General features: G+C 38.5%; 1 protein-coding gene across 4 annotated transcripts in view; it reads left to right on the top strand.

Annotated features, from left to right (window-relative positions):
* FARS2 (phenylalanyl-tRNA synthetase 2, mitochondrial) overlaps positions 1–21,820 on the top strand; it is a 618,388-nt gene that overhangs the window by 229,748 nt on the left and 366,820 nt on the right. For all 4 annotated transcript variants that reach the window (XM_037844227.1, XM_037844225.1, XM_037844228.1 and 1 more), the window contains one exon: positions 4,996–5,127. In XM_037844227.1, the coding sequence (XP_037700155.1) occupies positions 4,996–5,127 (132 nt within the window). The remainder of the gene's footprint in view (positions 1–4,995; positions 5,128–21,820) is intronic.

The raw sequence follows: 21,820 nt of genomic DNA, 5'->3' as shown, positions 1-21,820 counted from the left end.
GAAACAATAGTCTTTTCAACAAATGTTGCTGGGAAAATTGGATGTCCATATGCAAAAAGAATGAAGGTGGACCCCTACATCACACTGTATACAAAAATGAACTCAAAATTGGTCAATTTATATATATATCCCTTATATGTAAGGGATATAAAATGGATATAAGAACCAGAAATATAAAACTAGTAGAAGAAAACATAGGAAAGCATCTTCAGGACCTTGTGTTAAGTAATGGCTTTTTAGGCTTTATAGCCAAAGCACAAGCAACAAAAGTAAAAATAGATAAATGGGACCTGATCAACATTTAAAACTCCTGTACATCAAAGGACTTCATCATGAAGGGAAAAAGTAGCCTACAGAATAAGAGAAAATATTTGGAAACCGCATATCTGATAAGGGTTTAGTATCTAGAATATATAAAGAATTCTTACAAGTCAACAATGAAAAGACATATCCAACTTAAAAATGGGCAAAAGACTTGTATAGATATTTCTCTAAAGAAGATAGATGTGCAAATGATTAAAAAGCACATGAAAAATATTCAAGATCATTGAGAAATGCAAATAAACATCATGAGATACCATTTTATACCCACTTGAATGCTGCTATTTACAAAATGGAAAATATGTGTTGGAGAGGACATGGAAACATAGGAACACTCATTCATTGTGGATGAGAATGTAAAATGGTGCAGCCACTATGGAAGACAGTTTGGTTGTTCCTCAGAAAGTTAAATGTAGACTTACCATACAAACCAGTTTATTCTAAAGTGCTCTTTCTTCTACTTCAAGGCCAAATATTAAGGTGTATACTTTTGATATTTGCTATAATCTCAAGATTTCTAAGATTATTTTGAAGAAAGCTTTGAGCTTCATTAATGAAATGGTTTAGTAAATAAAGGATACGAGAGAGAGAGAGAGAGAAAGAGAATAAAAGAAAGAAAAGAAAAAACTTGGCATTATATTTCATTAGATATATAATTCATGTCCATTTAATTTTTCTCTAACTGCAATAAGAAATTATTAGTCTAATGTAAAATGAATCCATAAGATTTGAACATGCTTACTAAAAATTTCCCTCTAGTAATATATAACTCAAACACATAGTTGTAGTGAATATTTTCACTTACTCCTGATAGTGACATAATGAATATAATTAAAAAATTTTTTAATTTACAAACATTCTAATATCTACCATTCAAAAATGCCCCCACTCCCATCCCCTAAAAACCTCTACTCTACTTTCTGACTTTGTACATTTGCCATACTTAATAGGGTTTTGAGCCAATTATTCATTATAAAATCTTTTAATATAAGGTGCATGAAAAAATGTGTTTCAACCATATATAACAGTATTTACTATCGTTTTGAGGTCATGGGGGAAAATCAAGAAGCAAGGTTATTTCTGGGGTAAAAGTATTCAATAAATAATTCCTCTACCAATTATAAAGAAAAATCACTGTTAATATGTCATATGTAATTTTAATTTTAATTTCTAGAATACATAACACTATGTTTTGACAAAATATGCACATTAATATAATTCACTTTCAAATACTCAGTTTTTGTTTGAAGTGTTGCCATAAAATGCTCAAAAATATGATTTTGCGGATTTCGGCTTTTGCCTGACTACGTGGAGAAAGAAAACTTGAGAAGTGAAGAACCCCTTAAGGTGGTAGAACAAAGGAAATGAATGATTTATAGATTTTGCATTCTTTGCAGGGTCATGTAGATTTAAAAAGTAATCTATTTGTGCAACGGATATGAGAGGCTACTAAGGAATGAAAAATTCCCCTATACTTTGGATACAACTTTTCCCAGTCTGTGGTTTCCATCTTAGATTCTGTGATATTGTTATCAATATATTCTTCTCCACAACTCTTTAATCTTTATCATCTTCATGGATTCTGAGAAGTTGGCTAACTTCCCTCCCTTTTCGTGCTTTGATGCGTGTAGCTTTTAGTGGAGACTAGTTACTTTCATTGCAATTTGAAAGAGACATCTGTAGGAAGATTGAGCAAGTAGAATAAACAGGCCATTATGGCCAAGGTCTTAAACCATATTACCAAAGAGAACAAAGGGGAGATGCAGCAGAAGGACATTTTATCTTACGAATTTATTCAACAGTATAAAAATGTTGTAATGCAAAGTAAGAATTTTTCTAATTTTTGAAGTGATAAAGGAAAAGCCTGTCAATCAAAGAATGTCCTGGAGAAGGGGAACAGTCATCGTCCCCCTTTTTATTTGATCCTAGTGCAGTTCAAGCCTCTTCAATAAAAATAGCTCAAATGGGTGGCAGGTAAAGAGCTTCCCATATCTATAAAAGCTCAGATTCCCATTAGACCTTCTGCAGTAAGTATTTAGTTAGGGCTTAATAAACTTTGATAATGCAATGACTTCAGTCAACACTTAATTATTTTAAGTGCTATTAATGTCTTTAAAATTCTTGCCTTCTGGCTAGAGGAACCCGAGATATTATAGGTATGAGATATAAATCTATATAAGCTAACCTCTGTCCAATAAATAAAGTAGAGACATACAAAGAGAATTAACTTGTGTAGATCTCACCCAACTACCATGTTTTTGGCACTTAGGTAATATTTAATTAGATCACGATGAAATCACAATGTTAACCCTGAGTCTGGTTCCACTTTTGGTAAAATTCTAGCCAGGTATGAAAAGCCATGCACACGCAATTTGTTTTTCTAATTTGTTCTCCTGAAAGCCATTTGTGCTTACCTGCCAGGAGTTCCAAAAGAGTATGATAAAAATGGTTTTGTGTGCCACTCCTTCTCCTGGTTATATATTCCAATGCTTCACACATTTCTGTTTGCCAGCAGGATTATCTCTGGTGCTTTTAAATGAAAATATCGGTCCCAACGATGAACAAGCATACCGGTGCACAGATACCATCTTTGCAAAATTACAATTGCAAATAAACAATTGCTCTTCTGTATGAGCTTCCATACAGAACAGTTTGGACTACCTTGGAGACTTGTGGACATTTTCCCAAAGGTCTGCAGCAGGGCCTGCTTTTTTCCTAGCTAGAAAAAGTGTTGGTGAAACACACTCAGCAATAAACAGGAGCACACTATTGACATATTATTGAGTCTCAAATAATTATGCTGAGTGAAAGATGCCAGACAGAAAAGGGATACATACTATATGATTTCGTTCTTATAAAATTCTAGCAAATGCAAACTAATTCTAGTGACAGCCTTTGGATCCATGGTGGCCTGGGGATCGGTGGGGAGCCAGCAGAAGTGATAGGGGCAATGAACACATAAGTAGAATTATAAAGGGGCCCGAGGAAGCTTTTGGGGATGATAGATATGTTCATAACCTTGATCGTGGTGACGGTTTGATGGGTGTATACATATGTCAACATTTCTCAAATTGTGCACTTTATGTATATACAATTTATCACATGTTCATTATACCTCAATACACCTTTAAAAATGAGGGAAATGATTACATTTATAAACAGAAATCAGTTGTCTCATGCCATAGACTGTAGGTAACCAGGAAAAAAAAATAAAATTAAAGCAGAAGAATCAAAGATACAACCTCTACCTTATTTTGTGTAATTTCATAACTGGCATCTAGGCAATATTTAATTAGATCATGATGAAATCATGATGTTAACCCTGAGTTTGGTTCCCCTTCTGGTAAAATTTGAGCCAACTATGGAAAACACATGCACACCCAAAATTTGTTTCATAATTCCTCTCCCACCTTGAAATGCGTTTTTTGACAGGCAGGGGATTATGTTGTAATTACCAAGAGCAGTAGTTTGAAGTTGGGCAGACTTGGGTTTGGCCTAGTCATCTGCTAGCTGTGCAACTTTGTGCAAGACACTTGACCTTTCTAGGAGGATTGTTTTTTTCCCCCTGTCTGTGAAATGGGATAATAGAGTCATAGTTAGTACTCAATTAGTGGAAACAATTATGGTTATTATTATTGTCACATTCTGATTAGTCCAAGGCTTAATCTTAGGAGAAAAATATGGTATTTTAAATCCACAGGGGGACATGTTAACATGGAGAATTGGATTTTTTAGCAAGGAGGCAGTGTTGCTTGAATGAAAAAGAGAAAGGTCATTACATGAAGCGAAAGGGACAAGAGGCAGGGGAACGTGGAAGGTGATTTGTAAAGCGTCCACATTTCTGTCGCTCCTAGGAGACGTCCAGCTCCTCTGGTTTCTTTGCTTTTTGTGACTTCCACTCTTTGGAGATTTTAATTGTTTTGAAATCATTGCTCTTTTCCTTTGTAAAATAGTAAGATTATTGCTCAGATGTTCCATGTTTATGATTTCCGATTGAGAAATCTACTCTGACATTCAGCATTTTCTTCTTTTTGTTTAGGTGTGAGCATATTTATCATTCGTATGTAGGAAAAACAGTTTGACTTGTAAATGTTTTGCTTAAATTTGACTGATAGTTCTTCTTTTATTTATCTTTTTGACTTAACATTTTCATCATTGCTTATAAATGTAACAATACATACACTAATACATATACTTTAAATTAATACATATACCACATAAATTTATGGAAATGAAAGTTTATCAGTTTAACTTAAATTGGCCATATTGTTGATATATGAGTCTGAAGAACAATATGGTAAAAATACAGTTTCTTTAACTCTGAAAAGATGTCATTTTCTGTAACAGAAACTAACAATTACCTGCTTTCCCACAATCTCGGCCTAATTTTTTCTCTACCAGCTGGTTGCAGGGATTTGACAGATGATCAATTTGGTTTCAGAGGCTCCTGGAACTGAACAAAGTGTTTTTCATATTGGAAAAGACATGCCCTGTTTTCCACAAGTTTTAGGATTTATGGCCTCTCCCTACAGTGTTGCAAATTAGTTTGTTTGCTATTTATTTAACTGGTAATGTAGTAATTGGTATCATTAGCTGAAGGGCCAGTTTGGTCACAAAAATGTGTAAAAGGCCTTTTCAAATTGTTCATTTGTTTTTTATTTGGCCTGTTTGCAGGGCTGGAGATAAGATGGGTGGACTGCTACTTCCCCTTCACTCATCCTTCCTTTGAGATGGAAGTCAATTTCCGTGGAGAATGGCTGGAGATCCTTGGCTGTGGGGTGATGGAACAACAACTGGTCAATTCAGGTAGACGAGAATCCAGAACTTCATTCACAGCCTCTTCTGAAAACCACTTTCTACCCATTTGATGTCATTTCCATGCTCATGCACATGTATTTCCATACTCATCTGGGGATCACATCGCAATCTTTCTCTGCTCTCACTGTCCCCTAGATTTCTCTCTGATACTTAACCAGGGAAGAAAGTAATCTCTCACATCTAATTGTGCGAAGGCTTCTTGTTCTTAAAAATCTTCATGGTTAGCATTTAGGCATTGGATCTGTATGTTGTAATTTCACATTTGTTGATGCTTTTCTTTATAATTATCCCAAAGGTATTTTGCTGTGTATCACACCAAATGCATTTTGTCTTCCAAACTATTTAAGAACAAAGCCAATGCACAATCGTTTAGTCCTTATGGCATTTAGTGTAGTGTCCCAAATTCAGAAGAGATTTTATAAATGCAATAAGACACATTTAAAAAGCTAAGTAGGCCTATAGTTTGTAATTTTAGCCACTCTCTAGGTTCTTGGTGCCCTCTGACTGAAGGAGAGTAAAAGACAAGTTTTTCATTAAATTCTTCTCATGTCTGTAGGGACTTGATAAAGGTCTCTCAAACTCCTTTTTGCAGGACCACTTCTTAATAAAAAAATGATTATTTCTAAACTTAATTTCAGAGCTGTGATATAACAAGAAATCACTCTCTGAATTTAATGAAAACATGTTTTTGGAGTATAAATCCTCAGGGGATGTCAGTTGGAAATGGGCATCTGAGCCTGTGTTCATGGCGTAAGCACCTAGTGAAGAGAAATGGTTGCCACTTGTCATTGGGCTCTCCATCCTTCTCCTATAGAAGGATGTTTGCTGGTGGGGCTGGAGGGTGACTCTGGCCTGGGGGTTGTTGGCCAGCCTCCTACAGCAGAAAGGAGAGCTCCCTGTTTGTGACTGGCGGTGTGGAGCAACCGTGGGGTCTGGGTGTGATACCTGGTCAAGGAGTTGGAGAGTAAGCATTGTGGTGACAATGCAGAGACAGGGTGGCAGTGAGGCATGGCATTTAATCCTACCTGGGCTGGGAGACTGGAGCCATGGCCTTCCATTCTTACTCTCATGTATCCTGCGTTTGGAGGATGCTGTGCTCAATAAAATCGACGTGCTCTCTCCGTTCTACCAGGGAAGGCTTGGGGGAAAGCCTCACATAGTTCCAAATTCTTCAGTGATGTTTTCATCAAACATTTGAAGGGCCTTTAAGGGCTGTCCTGTAGAAGAATGAGCATAGAGGTGGAAAATTAGGGCCTGTGAGTCAAGCTTTTGAGGCCTGGGCTTTTGTTATACACTTTGTCAGTTGATGTGTCTTTGAGCAAGTTGCTTAACCCCTGTTGGTCTTGGTTTCCGTAGTTCAAGTGGACACAACACTATCTGCCTCAGAGTGTAATTATGAGGATTTATTGAGGTGATCCTGAAGTGCTTAACACAGGGTCTGACACATAATAAACATGCAGTAAAAATCAATTGCTGCTGTTGTTGTATTTAAATGTTATAGTTAATAGAGCTACTTAGCAACAGAAAGTCCATTTATGGCAATGCGCGCTCTCTCTGGTAGGTATGATGCTTAATTTCCTGTGTCATCTTGGCTAGGTTATGGTGTCCAAGTTTTTTGGTCAAGAAAGTTCTGGCCTAGATTGTGACCGTGAAGGTATTTTATAGATGGGCTTGCATCTATAGTCAGTTGATTGCATCTACAGCTGACTGCATCTACAATCAATAAAAGAGATTGCTTTTAGCAGAGAGACATCTCCTCATCCAATCAGTTGGAAGCCTTAAACCAAGAAGTGAGGATTTCAACAGTAACAGAGAATTTCTGTCTCTACTTCAGCTAATCCCAGGGAATTCAAATTCACCTTCATTAAGTTTTCAACTTGCAGCCTGCCCTACGGAATTCAGACTTGCCAATCCCCACAGTCGCATAAGCCAATTCTTATAATAAATCTCTTAACATTTACATATCTATTGATTATTTTACATATGTGTGTGTTCTGTATTTCTGGAGAACTCTAAGACGGTAGGAAATATTTAAACAGGCTTTCCTGGATGTAGAAGGAATGATTTCTAATCAGGAGGAACTAATTTACCTCTTTGATCTTTAGTCATCTGTTTCCATGATTCTAGATCAAGTAATTGATTTTAGAGAGAAAAAGAAAAAAAGAGGATAGATAAATAAGAAACATGAAGGAAAGGAAAACCAGCCTAATAAATGCACATGCATCGCATCAGAAAGCACAAAATACTAGGAGCAAATGTGTTTTTTAATCTCTTCCAGAGTAGGAGTTCATCTCAAAGAGTTGTGCAACATTTTTGTTTGTTTAGTTTTATTTTGTTTTTTAGACAAAAACTTTGAATAAATCCCATGCTTCTTTCCCAGTTGTGTCCGGTGCTATGGGGCCAGAGCTAAAGCAAACCAGGATTGTTCAGCTCTCATCTCAGTTGTCACTTGGAATTGTGCTTGCCTTTTGTTTTCCAGTATCCTTGATGGGTTTTTGTGAGGTTTATTCACACAGTAATTGCCTGAATGTAGTTATCTGAAGCAGGCTTCCCGGTCATTACTGAGCGTTAATAAGGCCACTGTTCTACAGTTAGATCAGCCTGCGACTCAGGGATTGTGGAAGAGAGTGGCAAAGTGAAAAAAACAAGAAGCAAAGAACACCTAAGATGCAGATAGGTCTGGGAGAGTCACAGAGATGGTAGGATGTGCTGCAAGTTGTTTGGAAATTGTGAATATAAAATTTGAAGTGGACATCTTGCAAGGGAGGGAGACTGGAGCAATGAAGAGGGGACTTTTTTATAAAGGCAAATCTGTGTAGGCTTTGCTCTTCGAACTTGAAGTTATTGTGACAAAGTTCTGCTCTGTATTTTCAGACTCGAATGTGTTTTGACACTGCAGTTCAGGTTTTTAAACTATGTGCCTGACAGTCACTAACCACAAGCATTATTTACAAGTACAGACAATTTTATGTTTTCTGAGTTCCTATGGCATAGACTGGTTATGTAGATTTCATCCTTCTCGTTCAGTTTTGCCATTTTTTCTATCCTTTCTTCTATCATTTTCTTCCTTTCCTTTCCTTCCCCTCTCCTCCATCCCCTCCCCCTCTCTGCTCCCTTCTCCTTCCCTTCCCTGTTACCAGAACTTCCAACAAGTAATGAAATTTACTATTATAGATTCTCCTTCTTTTTTTTAGATTTCTTACAGACGTGCAGGTAATGCTGAAATGACCATAAATGAAAGAAACTATGTGGAGCAATGATGACAGCAAGCATCAGTTGAGCCCCAGCTGTATGCCAGGCATCTCACTAAGTGCTCAGTGTGCTTTATTTCATTGAGCCTTCATAACTGGACCTGAGTTAGGTGCTATTATTATCCTCATTTCACAGCCCTAGAAAGGTGACCAGGATCAAGTAGCTAGACAGTGGCGGTAATACTTGACCACATCTTCCTGACACCAGAGTAAACTGCTCTGCGGCCTGATTAGTAAATTGCCCTGTTAGTTCAGGTATAATTTTGAAACGGCTACAAATTCATTTCAAATAAATTGCCCTGCCTTACTTGGAATGACAAACTAAAATCAATAGAAAACAAACAAGTGGCAATGTGTTCCATAGTTTCTTGTTGAAGGGCTAGACCACCATGTACGTTATCTCCTGTGATCGAGTGTATTTAATTCCAAGCATAAAGTTGGATTGCTAATTTGAACAGTGGATGAAAGCATATCATTACACATTGAAGGGGACCATAGCACTTGTGTATTTTCTTGTTGAAGGGCTAGACCACCATGTACGTTATCTCCTGTGTTCGAGCGTATTTAATTCCAAGCACAAAGTCAGATTGCTAATTTGAACAGTTGATGAAAGCATGTTGTTACACATTGAAGGGGACCATAGCACATGTGTATTTTGGGCATGGAATGAGACTTTTCTGGGTAGCTTACAGAATTTTACTTTATTTCTCCTTCCTTAAGTTATAGTTTCTTCACCATTGCTTTTCAGGCCCCTTAGATATAGTCACTGTGATGTGGGTGATGACATCTCGATGATGATTTGATTGTTTTTTTCCTGAGTGAGGTATTTTGAGGGCTGTACTGAGTCATGCCCCCAGATAATACACACTTATTTCCCATTGGGCTGACTCAGGCTGCTAATGCCTTTTCATATAGTCTATGGAACATGGACATCTAAAACGATCACCAGGGTGGCCATAGGCGGTGAATGTACCAGGAAGAAATTTACTATCTATTGAGCCCCTGAGAAGTTTAGAAGATTTCTCATAGGCTGGGGGCGGGGGGGGGGGGGGGGCTCTCAATGGTGGAAAATAACCTTTTAAAAACTGCCTCTCCTTCCTTATCTCTTCATTAAAATTTAAACATTGACTATTTTGGGAAAACCTTGTAAATACATACATGAGCAGTTTCCAGTTTTAGACAGTCATTGGTTTGTTTGTTAACTTGTTTGTTAACTATTTCCTAAAGTCTTTCTAAGGCTATGGAAAACTGAATAACCATTTGTTCTAGTTTGCTAATGCTGCCAGAATGCAAAACACCTGAGATGGATTGGCTTTTATAAAAGGGGGTTTATTGGGTTACACAGTTACAGTCTTAAGGCCATAAAGTGTCCAAGGTAACACATCAACAATCAGGTACCTTCACTGGAGGATGGCCAATGGTGTCTGGAAAACCTCTGTTAGCTGGGAAGGCACGTGGCTGGCGTCTGCTCCAGAGTTCTGGTTTCAAAATGGCTTTCTCCCAGGATGTTCCTCTCCAGGCTGCAGTTCCTCAAAAATGTCACTCTAAGTTGCACTTGGGATATTTGTCCTCTCTCAGCTTCTCTGGAGCAAGAGTCTGCTTTCAACGGCCGTCTTCAAACTGTCTCTCATCTGCAGCTCCTGTGCTTTCTTCAAAGTGTCCGTCTTGGCTGTAGCTCCTCTTCAAAATGTCACTCACAGTTGCACTGAGTTCCCTCTGCCTGTCAGCTCATTTATATAGCTCCACTGATCAAGGCCCACACTGAATGGATGGGGCCACACCTCCATGGAAATATCTCATCAGAGTTATCACCTACAGTTGAGTGGGGCACATTCCATGGAAACACTCAAAGAATTCCAATCTAATCAGAACTAAAATGTCTGCCCCACAAGATTGCATCAAAGATAATGGCGTTTGAGGGACGTAATACATTGAAACCGACACACCATTGTTCCTGCCTTTAAAAATATCTTAGTACACACAGACATAAAAATAAATGATACATTAACATGTGATGAGTGTTCCTAAGAGAGGTACAGTGGGCAGAGGGACTTTGGGGGTGAGGGATTGGAGAAAATTGTTCCTAAGTCTTGTCCTGGTCACGTTGGGGATGTGAAAGTGGTGACGTAGGTGTTTAAGATGTGCACCACAGAGGGAGGTAGGCTCCTCTTTGCAAGAAGCTGTGTCTGCTTGGCTGCCCTGTGGACACACCAAATGCTTCTTCTCCTATATGAGTGAGTTGATTTCCAGTCTGTTCCTCCTTTGTAGCTGATCATAGGAGCCTGTGCACACACTTGGACTGTTCAGTGCTATTCATCTAAGCTGGAGAACTTTTCGACAGCATGGACAAAGGTAGCCAACATGGTGTTTTCTACAAGTAGGCATGCCTTCTTCTGTGTGCAAGGCCCTGTGCTAGACAAAGAGGAAGACACAAACGTGGATAAGACGTGACTTTTCCCTGCAAAACTTACAGTGTGGCAGGGAAGATAAAACTAGGTAATTAGAACATGCAGTATAAGTGCCATTTGAGAGAAGAAGCTTTCAGACACGAGAAGAAGGAAATATGTGTCACTGGAGAATGGATAGAAGTGGCCTTAAACAGTGGTTCTCAAATGTGTGCCTAGTAATCACCTGGAGAATTTGCAATGTCTTCTCAGAGAATATCAGATTCTGTGATGGGGACTGGGGTGTGCATTTTAAACAAATAAATTATTTTTCTATGAGTGACCCATGCTTAGATCATGCTTCAGTAGGTTGAGTTTTTTGCCCCAACCTCACTGGAGTACAATTAAAATATAATGAACTGTACATATGTAAAGTATACCATTTGACCAGTTTTTGACATATATATGAATTCGTGAAACCATCACCACAGTCAACATAATAAACATTTCCATCACCAACCAATGTTTCCTCGTGCCCCTTTGTAACCTACCTCTTCCTCCAGCTCTGTCCCGAGGCAACCACTGATCTATCTTCAGTCACTTTAGATTACTTGGAATCTTCTAGAATTTTGTATAAATGGAATCATACAGTTTGTATTCTTTATACCTGCCTTCTTTCACTCAGCATAGTGATTTTGAGATCCATTTGTGTTGCTGTTTGCATCAATAGCTTATTCCTTTTGATTTTGACCAGTGTTCCATTGTATGGATATACCCCAATTTGTTTATCTATTCACCCATTTATGGACATTTGAGTTGTTTCCAGTTTGGGGATATTATATATAAAGGGGCTATGAATATTTTTGTATAATTTTCATATGGACACATGTTTCTATTTCTATCGAGAAAGAACCTAGTAATGGAATGGCATATAAATGTCAGTTAGATCAATGCAATTGAATGGTGCTGTTCAGAACTTTTATGTCTATTGATGTTTTTGGTCTCAGTTCTATCAGTTTCTCAGAAAAGAGTGTTAAATGTCCTATTATGCTTATGGACTTGTCTGTTTTGCCCTTCAATTCTGACATTTTTTTTTCATGTATTTTGAGGCTATATTATTAAGTATATACAGCTACTTAAGTAGCTGTATGTCTTCCTGATGAATTGCCCCTTATATCGTTATGAAATTTCTGTCTTTTTCTCTGGTAGATCTCTTTTTATGGAGTCTGTTTATTTTATATGAAAATAATCACCCCAGCTTTTCCCCCACTCCCCCACCCTAGTTACCTTTTTGTTAGAGTTACAGGTATTATGTCTATGTACGTTGCAATCTTCGCCATTCACTGTTATAATTTTTGTCTTGAACAATCACATGCATTTTTAAAAACTTGAGTAAAATAGTATTATTTTATATTTACCCATCGCTTACCATTCTTCCTTTATTCCTGAAGACCCATACTTTCTTTAGCAAGTCTGCTGGTGACGAAGTTCTTAGTGTTCCTTTAACTGAGAATGTCTTTATCACAAGCACATTTTTATTTAATATAGAATTTTGGATTGATGTTATCCCACTGTCTTCTGCCACCTTGGTTTCTGATGAGAAATCCAACATCATTTCAATCACTGTTCCCCTATATATAATATGTTGTCTTTCTCTTGCTACTTTCAAGATATTTCTTCTTTATCTTTGGTTTTCAGCCATGAGATTTTATGATACATCTTTGAGTTTATCTATTTCGGGGTTCAGTGAGCTTGAATCTCTAAATTTATGTCTTTCACCAATTTTGGAAAGCTTTTGGCCATTATTCCTTTAGAAAACTTGTCTGCCTCAATCTCTTTTGCCTCTCCCTTTGGAATTCAAATTACACCAATGTTAGACTTTTTTGATTTCATCCCAGAAGACCCTAAGGCTCCCTTCATTTTTCCCCAATCTTTTTTTTCTGTTTTTCAGATTGGATTACTGGTCATCAAGTAAATTTTTTATTTCAGATGTTTTGTTTTTTTTTTCAGGTTCAAAATTTCTCTTTGGTTCTTTTTTCATAGTTCCTGTTTCTCAGCTGAGAATTCCTATAATTTCATTCTTATCCAGTGTGCTTTTCTTTCCCTCATGGAACATAGTTATAATAGTTGCTTTTAAGCCGCTGCCTGATAGTTCTAATACCTTGGAGATGTTGGGATTGACATTTATTGAGAATTGGTCACATTTTCCTGGTTTTTTTGTCAAATGCATTGTATCCTGGAAGTTGTTCACACTCTGGGTCCTATTATAATCTTGTAGCAAATGTTATTAGCTTGTTTCCTTAGGTGATTAAACTCATTAAGTTTAAGTCAAAAGTTCTGACTTGCTTCCTGCGAGCAATGATTCACATCTCTACAGCTTTGCTGTGCTCATTTGCATCTGTTCTGTCCCGCACACGTGTACTTCAGAGGTCTGTCTGAAACTTATATGAATGGTTCCCATCTCAATTCTGTTCTCTAAGCTTTTAAAATGCTGGATTGGGTCCCTGCCATGCAGCGTAGCTCAGGGATTGCAGTGATGCTTGTGCGGATTCACACATAGAATTAGGACATCCCTTCTTTGGCTCTCTTCACTCCAGGATCATCCCCACAGACTTTCCAGCTCACAGAGGCATTTACCAGTGAGAAACCTGCTTGCAGAAAGACAGGTTTCTCTTAGATGTTTAGTCATCCAGGTTATTGTGCAGCGCTGCACCTGGGGCCCATGTGGGTTATATCTCCAAATTTGACTCTCCTTCACACTTTGCCTACATTTGTTTAATTTCAGAGTCCTCTGTTAGTTGTTTGATTTTAGTTGCAGTTGGAAAGAGGGATAGACTGCAGTGGCTCATGCCCCAGGAGGGTGACCCAAACTCTAGGATGATTGGGGAAGGCACTCTGGGTGAAGCGATTGCAAAATGCAAATATGTGGTGAGAGAAAAGTACGGGTGTATTGATTCCACTTGTATATTGAATCCAGAACTTGATTAATCTGAATTAAGCATGATAGATTTTTGAGGTAAAACAACCAGTTGAGACTTAAGAAATGTCAAGCCCTGGTTCTTTCCCTTCCTTTCTCTTTCCCTTCCTCTCTCTCACTCCCTCACTTCCCTTCTCATTCTTTCTTATTTGCTTCTTTAATTCCCACCCTTCTAACTTTCCTCCCTTCCTTTAAGCTAGCACTGGCCTTTTTAGTGCCCTTTTGGCAAACAAGTACATGTCAGCCTCATGGGTAGTTTTTGCTTTCTAGTACCTCCTAGTGACTTACTTTCAAGCTGTTAGAATAGATATATCTGTTGAAATATGTACTTACCTTTTGTCTTTTTTTCTTTCTCAAAATGGATAATAAGGTGTCAAGATTTTTTCTTTTAGAAAAGCAATCTGTCATCTTTGAAAAAATTGAGAAACTTAAGTATAAAAAGAATATAAAAATAACTGTATCATCACCTAAATAAAACTTTAATTTTTAAAAATTTTTGTGAATACACAATTGTCAGATATACCTATATAGAGAAATTATATATGCATGTTTTATAAAAATAGAATCACACTTTGAATGTTTTTTGTATTGTTTTTCTTTCATTACAAATAGGACATAATACCGTTTCATATCACCAAATACCCATCTACATTATCAGTGTTAATGGTTGCATTGTCATTACTGATGGATCATGTTTGGCCAGTTCTGTATCAATGAGTTATTGAAAATCAACAGTCTTGATACTTGCCATAGTATTTCCCTGGGACAAATTTATAGAGTTGAAATTGCTGGCTTTCCCTCCACCCCATCCCCAAGGTTGATTGATGATGGGTTTGGCCAGATCTACACCAGGAAATTGCACTATTTGAAAGTACCTCTTTTCCCACATCCTCACCAACACTGAACACCATCAGTCTCTTTACTCTTTGCATTTGAGAGAAAAAAACATTTAAACATTGTTCTGTTTTTTTGCTTTAATTTGGTCACTAGTGAATTGAATATATTTTTAGAAGTTATTAGCTCAGTCTGTTTTTAAGGAAAGGAAGCTAGGATAAATATATGCATGCTCTCTTTTCCCCCTACCTCAAATCCATAACCTTATGTCATCTCTGTGCTCTTGTCTATTTCCCATTTAACTGCGAACAGCTACGTCCCCTAAAGTGAACTCTCTCAATATCCCTCTTCTCTGTATCTTTAAGCCACCTCTTCTCTTCCCCACAACTAAGTGGCAACGGCCCTGGGCACCATGCCTCCCTTCCTCTCTGGAATCTTTCTGCATCACTTTTCCTTACATTTTTGTTTCATATTTTCTCATCTGTTCTTTACTCTGCCATAGGCATACACAAGTCTTCCTAGCTTTTTGGGAAAAAATTCCATTTAAAAATCCCAACTTTAATTGAAATACTTTATTCAAGTGCAAGAATTTCCTTTCCTTCCCTTCCTTCCTTCCTTCCTTCCCTTCCTTCCTTCCTTCCTTCCTTCCTTCCTTCCTTCCTTCCTTCCTTCTTTCCTTCCTTCCATCATATCTGTGATCTCTCTCTCTCTCTTTCTCATTATCTATTTTCCAATTCTTTATTATATCTATCAGCTGGGTATCCACCACCCAGCTCAAGATATAGGACATTATAATGTGGAAGTCCCCTGTGTACCCTGTCAGTATCTTTCTTTTTCCTTACTTCCCTCCTCTGAGCAACCACAATTCTGATTTTATTCTATTACCTTGGTTGTCATTATAGTTTTACTTTATGTATTTTAAAGGTAGTTAATTTCTCATGCTTTTATATTTTAACAAAGGAAACCCCACTATACATCCTTTTGGGGCTTTAGTTTTTCAGGCAACATCATGCAGTCCATCTCCATTGTTCCGTGTAGAGTTATATAACTCGTCTGTTTTCACTGCTCAAATTCCACTGGATGAGTGGGCCGCAGTTTATTCATCCATTCTCCAATCAGTGGGCATTTGGGTTATTTCCTGTCCTTTTTTTTTTTTTTTTTTTACTATTACAGACACTCCTGCTGAACACTCTTGTTCTTCCTGGAAGCATAAATGTAAGAGTTTCTCTATAGTGTATTTTATCTAGCACTGACATTGCTAAATCAGCGATTGTGAGAATCTTTAGCTTTGTTGGATATTTCCCAATTGTTCCCAAAGCGATTGGGCCAATTTACACGATTCAGCACTGGGAAAATTCCTGTGTCTCTCCACGCTCTTTAATACATGGTCTTCTTCAACTTATTTTGCCAACCGGATGAGTTTAACATAGACTTTCACTGTGGTTTCTGTTTGCATTTTCCTGATGACTAATAAGGTCATCAGGACATTTACTTGACATTTATGTTTCTTCCTTTGTTCATTTTGGAGGGGCTCATTGTTCTGGGGCTCATTGTATCATTTAAAATTGATTTTTTGGAGTTCTTCAATTTATTTTGGATACTAAGCATTTGTCAGTTTTATGTCTTATAATTATATTCTCCAGGTTTGTGGCTTTTTCTTTTCTTTTTTTCTTTTCTCTTTTTAAATTGTTCTTTCACAAGTAGAATATATATTTCTTTCAAGAGTAGCTGTAGATTTCTTTATATAACATTACTCTCCGAAAAGTCACTTCATCAGGGACTATGGAGTGGGTGTAAGTTGACAAGTTTCATGAGGATAACCCTCCTGCTTGTCATGCTTGATTTCGGGTAGTTTAATTCTCTGATGTTATTTCCGCAGAATGTCTATGTTCAACAGCACAGAGATTCTAAATGTTTAATGACTGTCAAGCATCCACCTTCACTTTCCCAATGTTTGTCAGATTGGGTCCCACCCTCTCTGACATTTTCTCTCATTTGGGAAGATATATGCTTGAGGATGTGCTAGTTTGAATAGGAAATGTAGCTAGGAGCTTGCCTGAGGACCCAAATTATGCCATTCTGACAAAATAAGATTTATTTTCTGGTATATATGGTACTCTCTCTTCCTGCTTCCAAGTCATGCCCTCCCCACCCCCAATCCGCGGTAGCATTTCTGTCACTGTAATAAAAGTCGGGGCTTTGGCCACTTGCTTCAACTTGTGTGTGTTTCTGATAAGTCTGCTGCTGTTATGGGATGGGTGGCATAGTGACTTTTGACCTGATTCATCTACGTAGGGAATTCTGGAAAGTACAGTCTTTCCTGGGTATTCTTTCCAGTGTCTAGATCTTGTATATTTCTGGCCAATTTAAATCAACTACTGTTTACTTCCCTGGGCCTTATCCCATCAGTGTGAACTTTACTTCTCATTGTCAACTGGTCTTCCTTTTCCCACTGTCTCCCCCAGCATCTAAAACGGGGTCCCCTATAACACCAATTCAAACCATTAGCTCTTGACACTTTGAAGCTGATGGGGTCGTTTATGAGTTTTCAAAATAAGAGGCTGGATTGGAAAGAAAGAGACATGTGGCAAGTTTGGATCTCTGCAATTGGCCCTTCTTTGATCGGATTCCTTTACTGTTCCTGATTCCTCATCCCTGTCAGTTTTCGTGCCTTTGCCAGCTGACTTTGAAGCACTTTCCACTATGGGAAGAAGGTTCTTCTCTGCCCCATTGATTTTGGACTTGGTCATGTGGCTACTTTGGCTAAAGGGAGCTTAGCAGATAAGACAAAATGAGAGGACTGAAATGTACTTAGGCATTTGGTTTTGCTCTTTTTCACCTCCGCATTTGTTCCGAGGTGAACATGCTCCCAAGTAGCCTGCTGGTTCCAGAACAATAAGTAACATGTGGAGTGACCTGTTCCAGACCTGTGGGCTAGAGTTCAGCCTGGTCTGGAGCAGCTGAAGCCCAGCTTCCCAGAAGCGTGGTTGCTGTTGTCTGCTGCTGAGACTGTGTAGTTGCTTGTCAATCAGCAGGAGCCTGTTGATAAAATGTGCTTTATGGTTGTCTTGTATATTCTTTCTTGGCCGATCTTAAGATTCTATCAGCCAATACCATTTCACTGAAAGCTCAGCAGAATTCACTTATTTTTTCAATCTTTTCCTCACCACCTCCCCTTCTAACTTAGCAGGAAAGATGTGTCAAAAGAGCTTGATGTTTTCTATTTCCTTTCTACGTTGGAGAAGCCATTGTGCCAGCTGTCTGTATTTAATTAAGCTCAGATAGAAAATTCTGGAATCACTAGCATGTAAGCTTCATGAGGACACGGAATTTGTTTTTGTTTTGATTACTGTTGCATTCCCCATGAACAATGTGTGACACATTTATGCACTCAGTCCCTATTTATAATATGGATGGATGAGTGCCTGAGTGGATAGAAACTCCAGGGTGAGTGCTCCTTTCTCTAGGCTCATGGAAGCAGTGGAAATGTGGAGGAAAACTGACCTAGTCTTCCAGGCTGGCCCTTGGCTCTAGCTGCCCTCCACAGCTCGGGGTAATCCCTGCGTCAAAAAGGCTGGACCAACAGGAAGCTCATGGACTTGGAATTAGGGACTCCTGGGTCAGCCAGACCTGTCCCTTTTCTGGGCTAGTGATCAGGGTAAGTCTCTTGGGTCTTGGTTCCTTTATCTGTAAAATGAGGAGTCCAGATTATTTAATATCAGAATTTCCTTTTAGCTCTCAAATTATAGGATTCTGCTCCTAAGCAAGCTAGAGATTTTTAATATTAATCAAATGCACAGGGGACTATGCTTTGTTTTATAGCACTGCATGGAAAATTGCATAGCAGGACTTTGGTGAATATGGTTGGTTGATCAGGTTTTCCCCCCTTAAAGAAACTCTCAGAGCTTTTTTAAAAAAATAAAAGGATGCTCATATAATTGAATTTTATTTAAACTCTTTATGAAACCCTTGCTTCATGGATGCACAACAGCTTTGCAGGCAGATAGTGATATGCCCCTTAATGGCTCAACTTTATTTTGTATGTTGCAAAAAGACAACTTAGAAGTTTAGAAATTATTTATAGTACTGTGGGGATAAACACAATCTCCTTAGTTATTTTTCTTATGTCTTTCTTTCAAGGTTCATTTCCGGGCTTTAAGCTGGGAGCAATGTCTTCGTGAAATGGCCATGTCATTATGAAGTAATATAATTACACTGAATATATACCAGATTTTCAAACTGTGCTTTTTAATTGGTGTAATTTAGGAGTTGGTCAAGTGGAGCATTTTTCAAAGTATGTTACGTAAAACACTGGATATTATTAGGGGTTTGGTGGCAAAAAGATTTTCTTAGCCAACTGAGTGTGGAAAAGGATGGATGGAAAAAGTTCAACGGCTTTCTGGGCTGGAGAATGTTTCAGAGCTAGGAAGGACTAGCTCCATGTAAGGAACAGGGTGCACAGCGTTTCCCAAACTCACGTGACCTCAGAATCCTTTTGTGAAAGAGTTTTTGTGCAGTGGGAAAGGCTTGTCCATTGACTGCTGGGGTTGACAGTAAACTAAGAGGCCGACAGAATTACATTTTGGAGAAGTAGTGACAAACCAAAGTAAGACACTCTTTTTTAATTTTACCTTGAGGAATGCTTTCAATATGAAGGGAAATAGCTGGTATTAACATAAGTCATTTAGAAGATTCTTTTGGGGGTTAAGAGTACTTGTCTGTGGAGCTCTGAGAATCGAGGGCTTGTGGGCTTTGAAGGCATTAAGAAGGAAAACCTACAAAATCCGTTATGCATATTTGACATTTCCACTTATTAGAAGCCTTCCCTCCCTCTTTCCATTCCTTCTAGAAACATTTATCAAGTACTTGTGTGCCATGCTGTTGCAGTGGCTAGAGAGGTGGATTTTGCTGTTGAAGACATAGTTCTAGGTTAGAGACTGACAGAGAAATTACTGCAGCGAAGGAAGAGCTAGACCAGGGAGGGATGTGTTCAAAGTGCCATGGAAACAGAGGAAGGAGGAAACAGTTCCTCGAGAGATTGGGCCAGGCTTTGCAGAGGATGTGATGTTTAAGCTCAGCAGTAAATGTTGAGTTGGCCAGACAAAGGGAAGAGATCTTTTCCAGACAAAGAGAGCAGCTTGTGCAAAGAAATGCTGGACACCCAGCTAGAAACATCTAGGAGATAATCAGACAAACAAGATTGGAGGCTGTAAGAGAGTTTTGTAAGAAAGTTTTGAGTCATCAGTGTAGCTAAGAGTCATGACATTGAGATAATAAATAGCTCATCATAGACAAAGAAGGGTCATGGTGGAAACAGTATCAGAAAAATAAATATTCTCTGGGGTTACTTCATCTATTGAATTCATTAGACTTGGCATAAAAGGAGAGTTCCCAGCATGGTTTAGGTCTTCATTCATTCATTCATCATTTTTACATTGCTTCATTCAGTATTTACTGAATACCTGATATTATCAAGTAGTGATAAAAATAAGAAAAAGTAAAGATAGCCCCTGCCCTTGTAGAGCCTGATGGGGAGGGTGGACAAATAAGCATGTGATCACAGTATGGTGTGATACCCGCTGTGGTGGGGGAGAATTCTGCGCCATGCAAACCAAAAGAGGTGGCAAACACTTGGAGCCAGTGGGGGAGTCTTGACTTTATAAAGGACTCCTCTGGGAAGTGATGTCTAATCTGAGACATGGAGAATGAGTGGAAAGTTAGTCTACTGAAAGGGGGAGCAAGGGAAGCATGTTCAAGGCCCAGAAGCGGCAAATTTTACTAGTAAGGGGCCAGATGGTAAACATTTTAGGTTGCGCTAGCCGTCTGGTCCCTGTCAAAACTACTCAGCTCTGCCTCTACAGTGCAAGCGCAGCCCTAGGCATGTGTACACAAACAGTGTGGCTGTGTGCCAATAAAACTTTATTTATGGACCCTGAAATTTGAATTTCATATCATTTTCATGTGCCACGAAATAGGATTCTTACTTCAATACATTTTTGCAACCACTTAAAAATGTAAAATTCGTTCTTAGCTTGCAGGCTGTGCCAAAAACAGGCAGTGACCCAGATTTGCCCTGAGGCTACAGTTTGCTTACCCCGTATTCAAGGTAAAAGGTTGTAGTTCAAAGGTTGGGATGCAAAAGAGAGTGCACTGGGGACTTTGCAGTGTCCTTTTCTTAGCTGGTCTCCTTGCCCCTAGGGTCTACCCTGCATGCAATCACTGCATACATCTTTTTGGACCACCTCTCGTTATTTCTGTGCTTTTCTGAAAAACTTACCATGATTCTTCATGAAGGTTTTTGAGGTCCTCCACCCTCGTTGTCTGCTTGTTTGCCTCGGCTTCCCTTCTGAAAGGCTTTTCTTCCCTTACTGGGAGTTGTTGGGAAAGCTTTTGCTCCATCAGTATATACCATCGTATTTTAATAGGAGCAGAGGTACTATAAACATTTCCAGTGCTTTCTAGGTCATACTCATATATTTCATTCCTTTATACGCCTATGCAGTTTGCTTGCAATCTGAGCTTTTTGTATATTTCTTGGAAAAATTACGTTGGTATTAATTTACATATAAAAGTCCCATATTTTTGTCTCATTTTTATCCTGCCACTTCAGGTAGAAGGAAATAAATGAAAAAGTCTTCAAATGTTGACTTCTAAAGCTTTATTACCTCCGACAGCTTCATTAGGATTGTGGAAATCTAGTGTGCCTTGAAGGAATTACTCTGGCCTTCCTCGCAATCTGTGTTATGTTTACATAGAATGAACAAACATTGCATTATGTTTCATGAAAATTCAATTATCCCTGTCTCCCGGAAACATGTTCTGCTTAGTATTCAATTCCAAAGTAAGTCCGTGGCGTGGTTCTTGAGCTGTTCTACAAATTTGGGATTTTGACCTCACTGCTCACTTTTATAATCAATGGGGAAATGGCCAGTGGAGACTTCTTGTCACTGCAGCCCTAACCCCATCTGTGGGCCCATTGGGAGTGCCCATCTCATCAGTACAGCCATCATACAAGCTAATAGTCCCTCTAGATTTTTTTGTAAAGAGAAGAAATATTAACGAGAATGCTCTCCATGATTAATATTAGCTTTTGGAATTTCTTATATTTGGTTGATTTAATCAGCAGGCAATTTTCAAGGTTCTGCTGTGGGCAAGGAACAATAATAAGAGATGGGAGGAGTTACAAGTGGGGCTGGTATTGGTTGTCTGTTCTGATTGGTTGCACCCTATTACTC

Source organism: Choloepus didactylus, chromosome 7, assembly GCF_015220235.1.
Source record: "Choloepus didactylus isolate mChoDid1 chromosome 7, mChoDid1.pri, whole genome shotgun sequence".
Classification (NCBI taxonomy): Eukaryota; Metazoa; Chordata; class Mammalia; order Pilosa; family Megalonychidae; genus Choloepus; species Choloepus didactylus.
The sequence above is the reverse complement of the archived record's forward strand: the minus strand, read 5'-3'. Positions and strand labels throughout refer to the sequence as shown.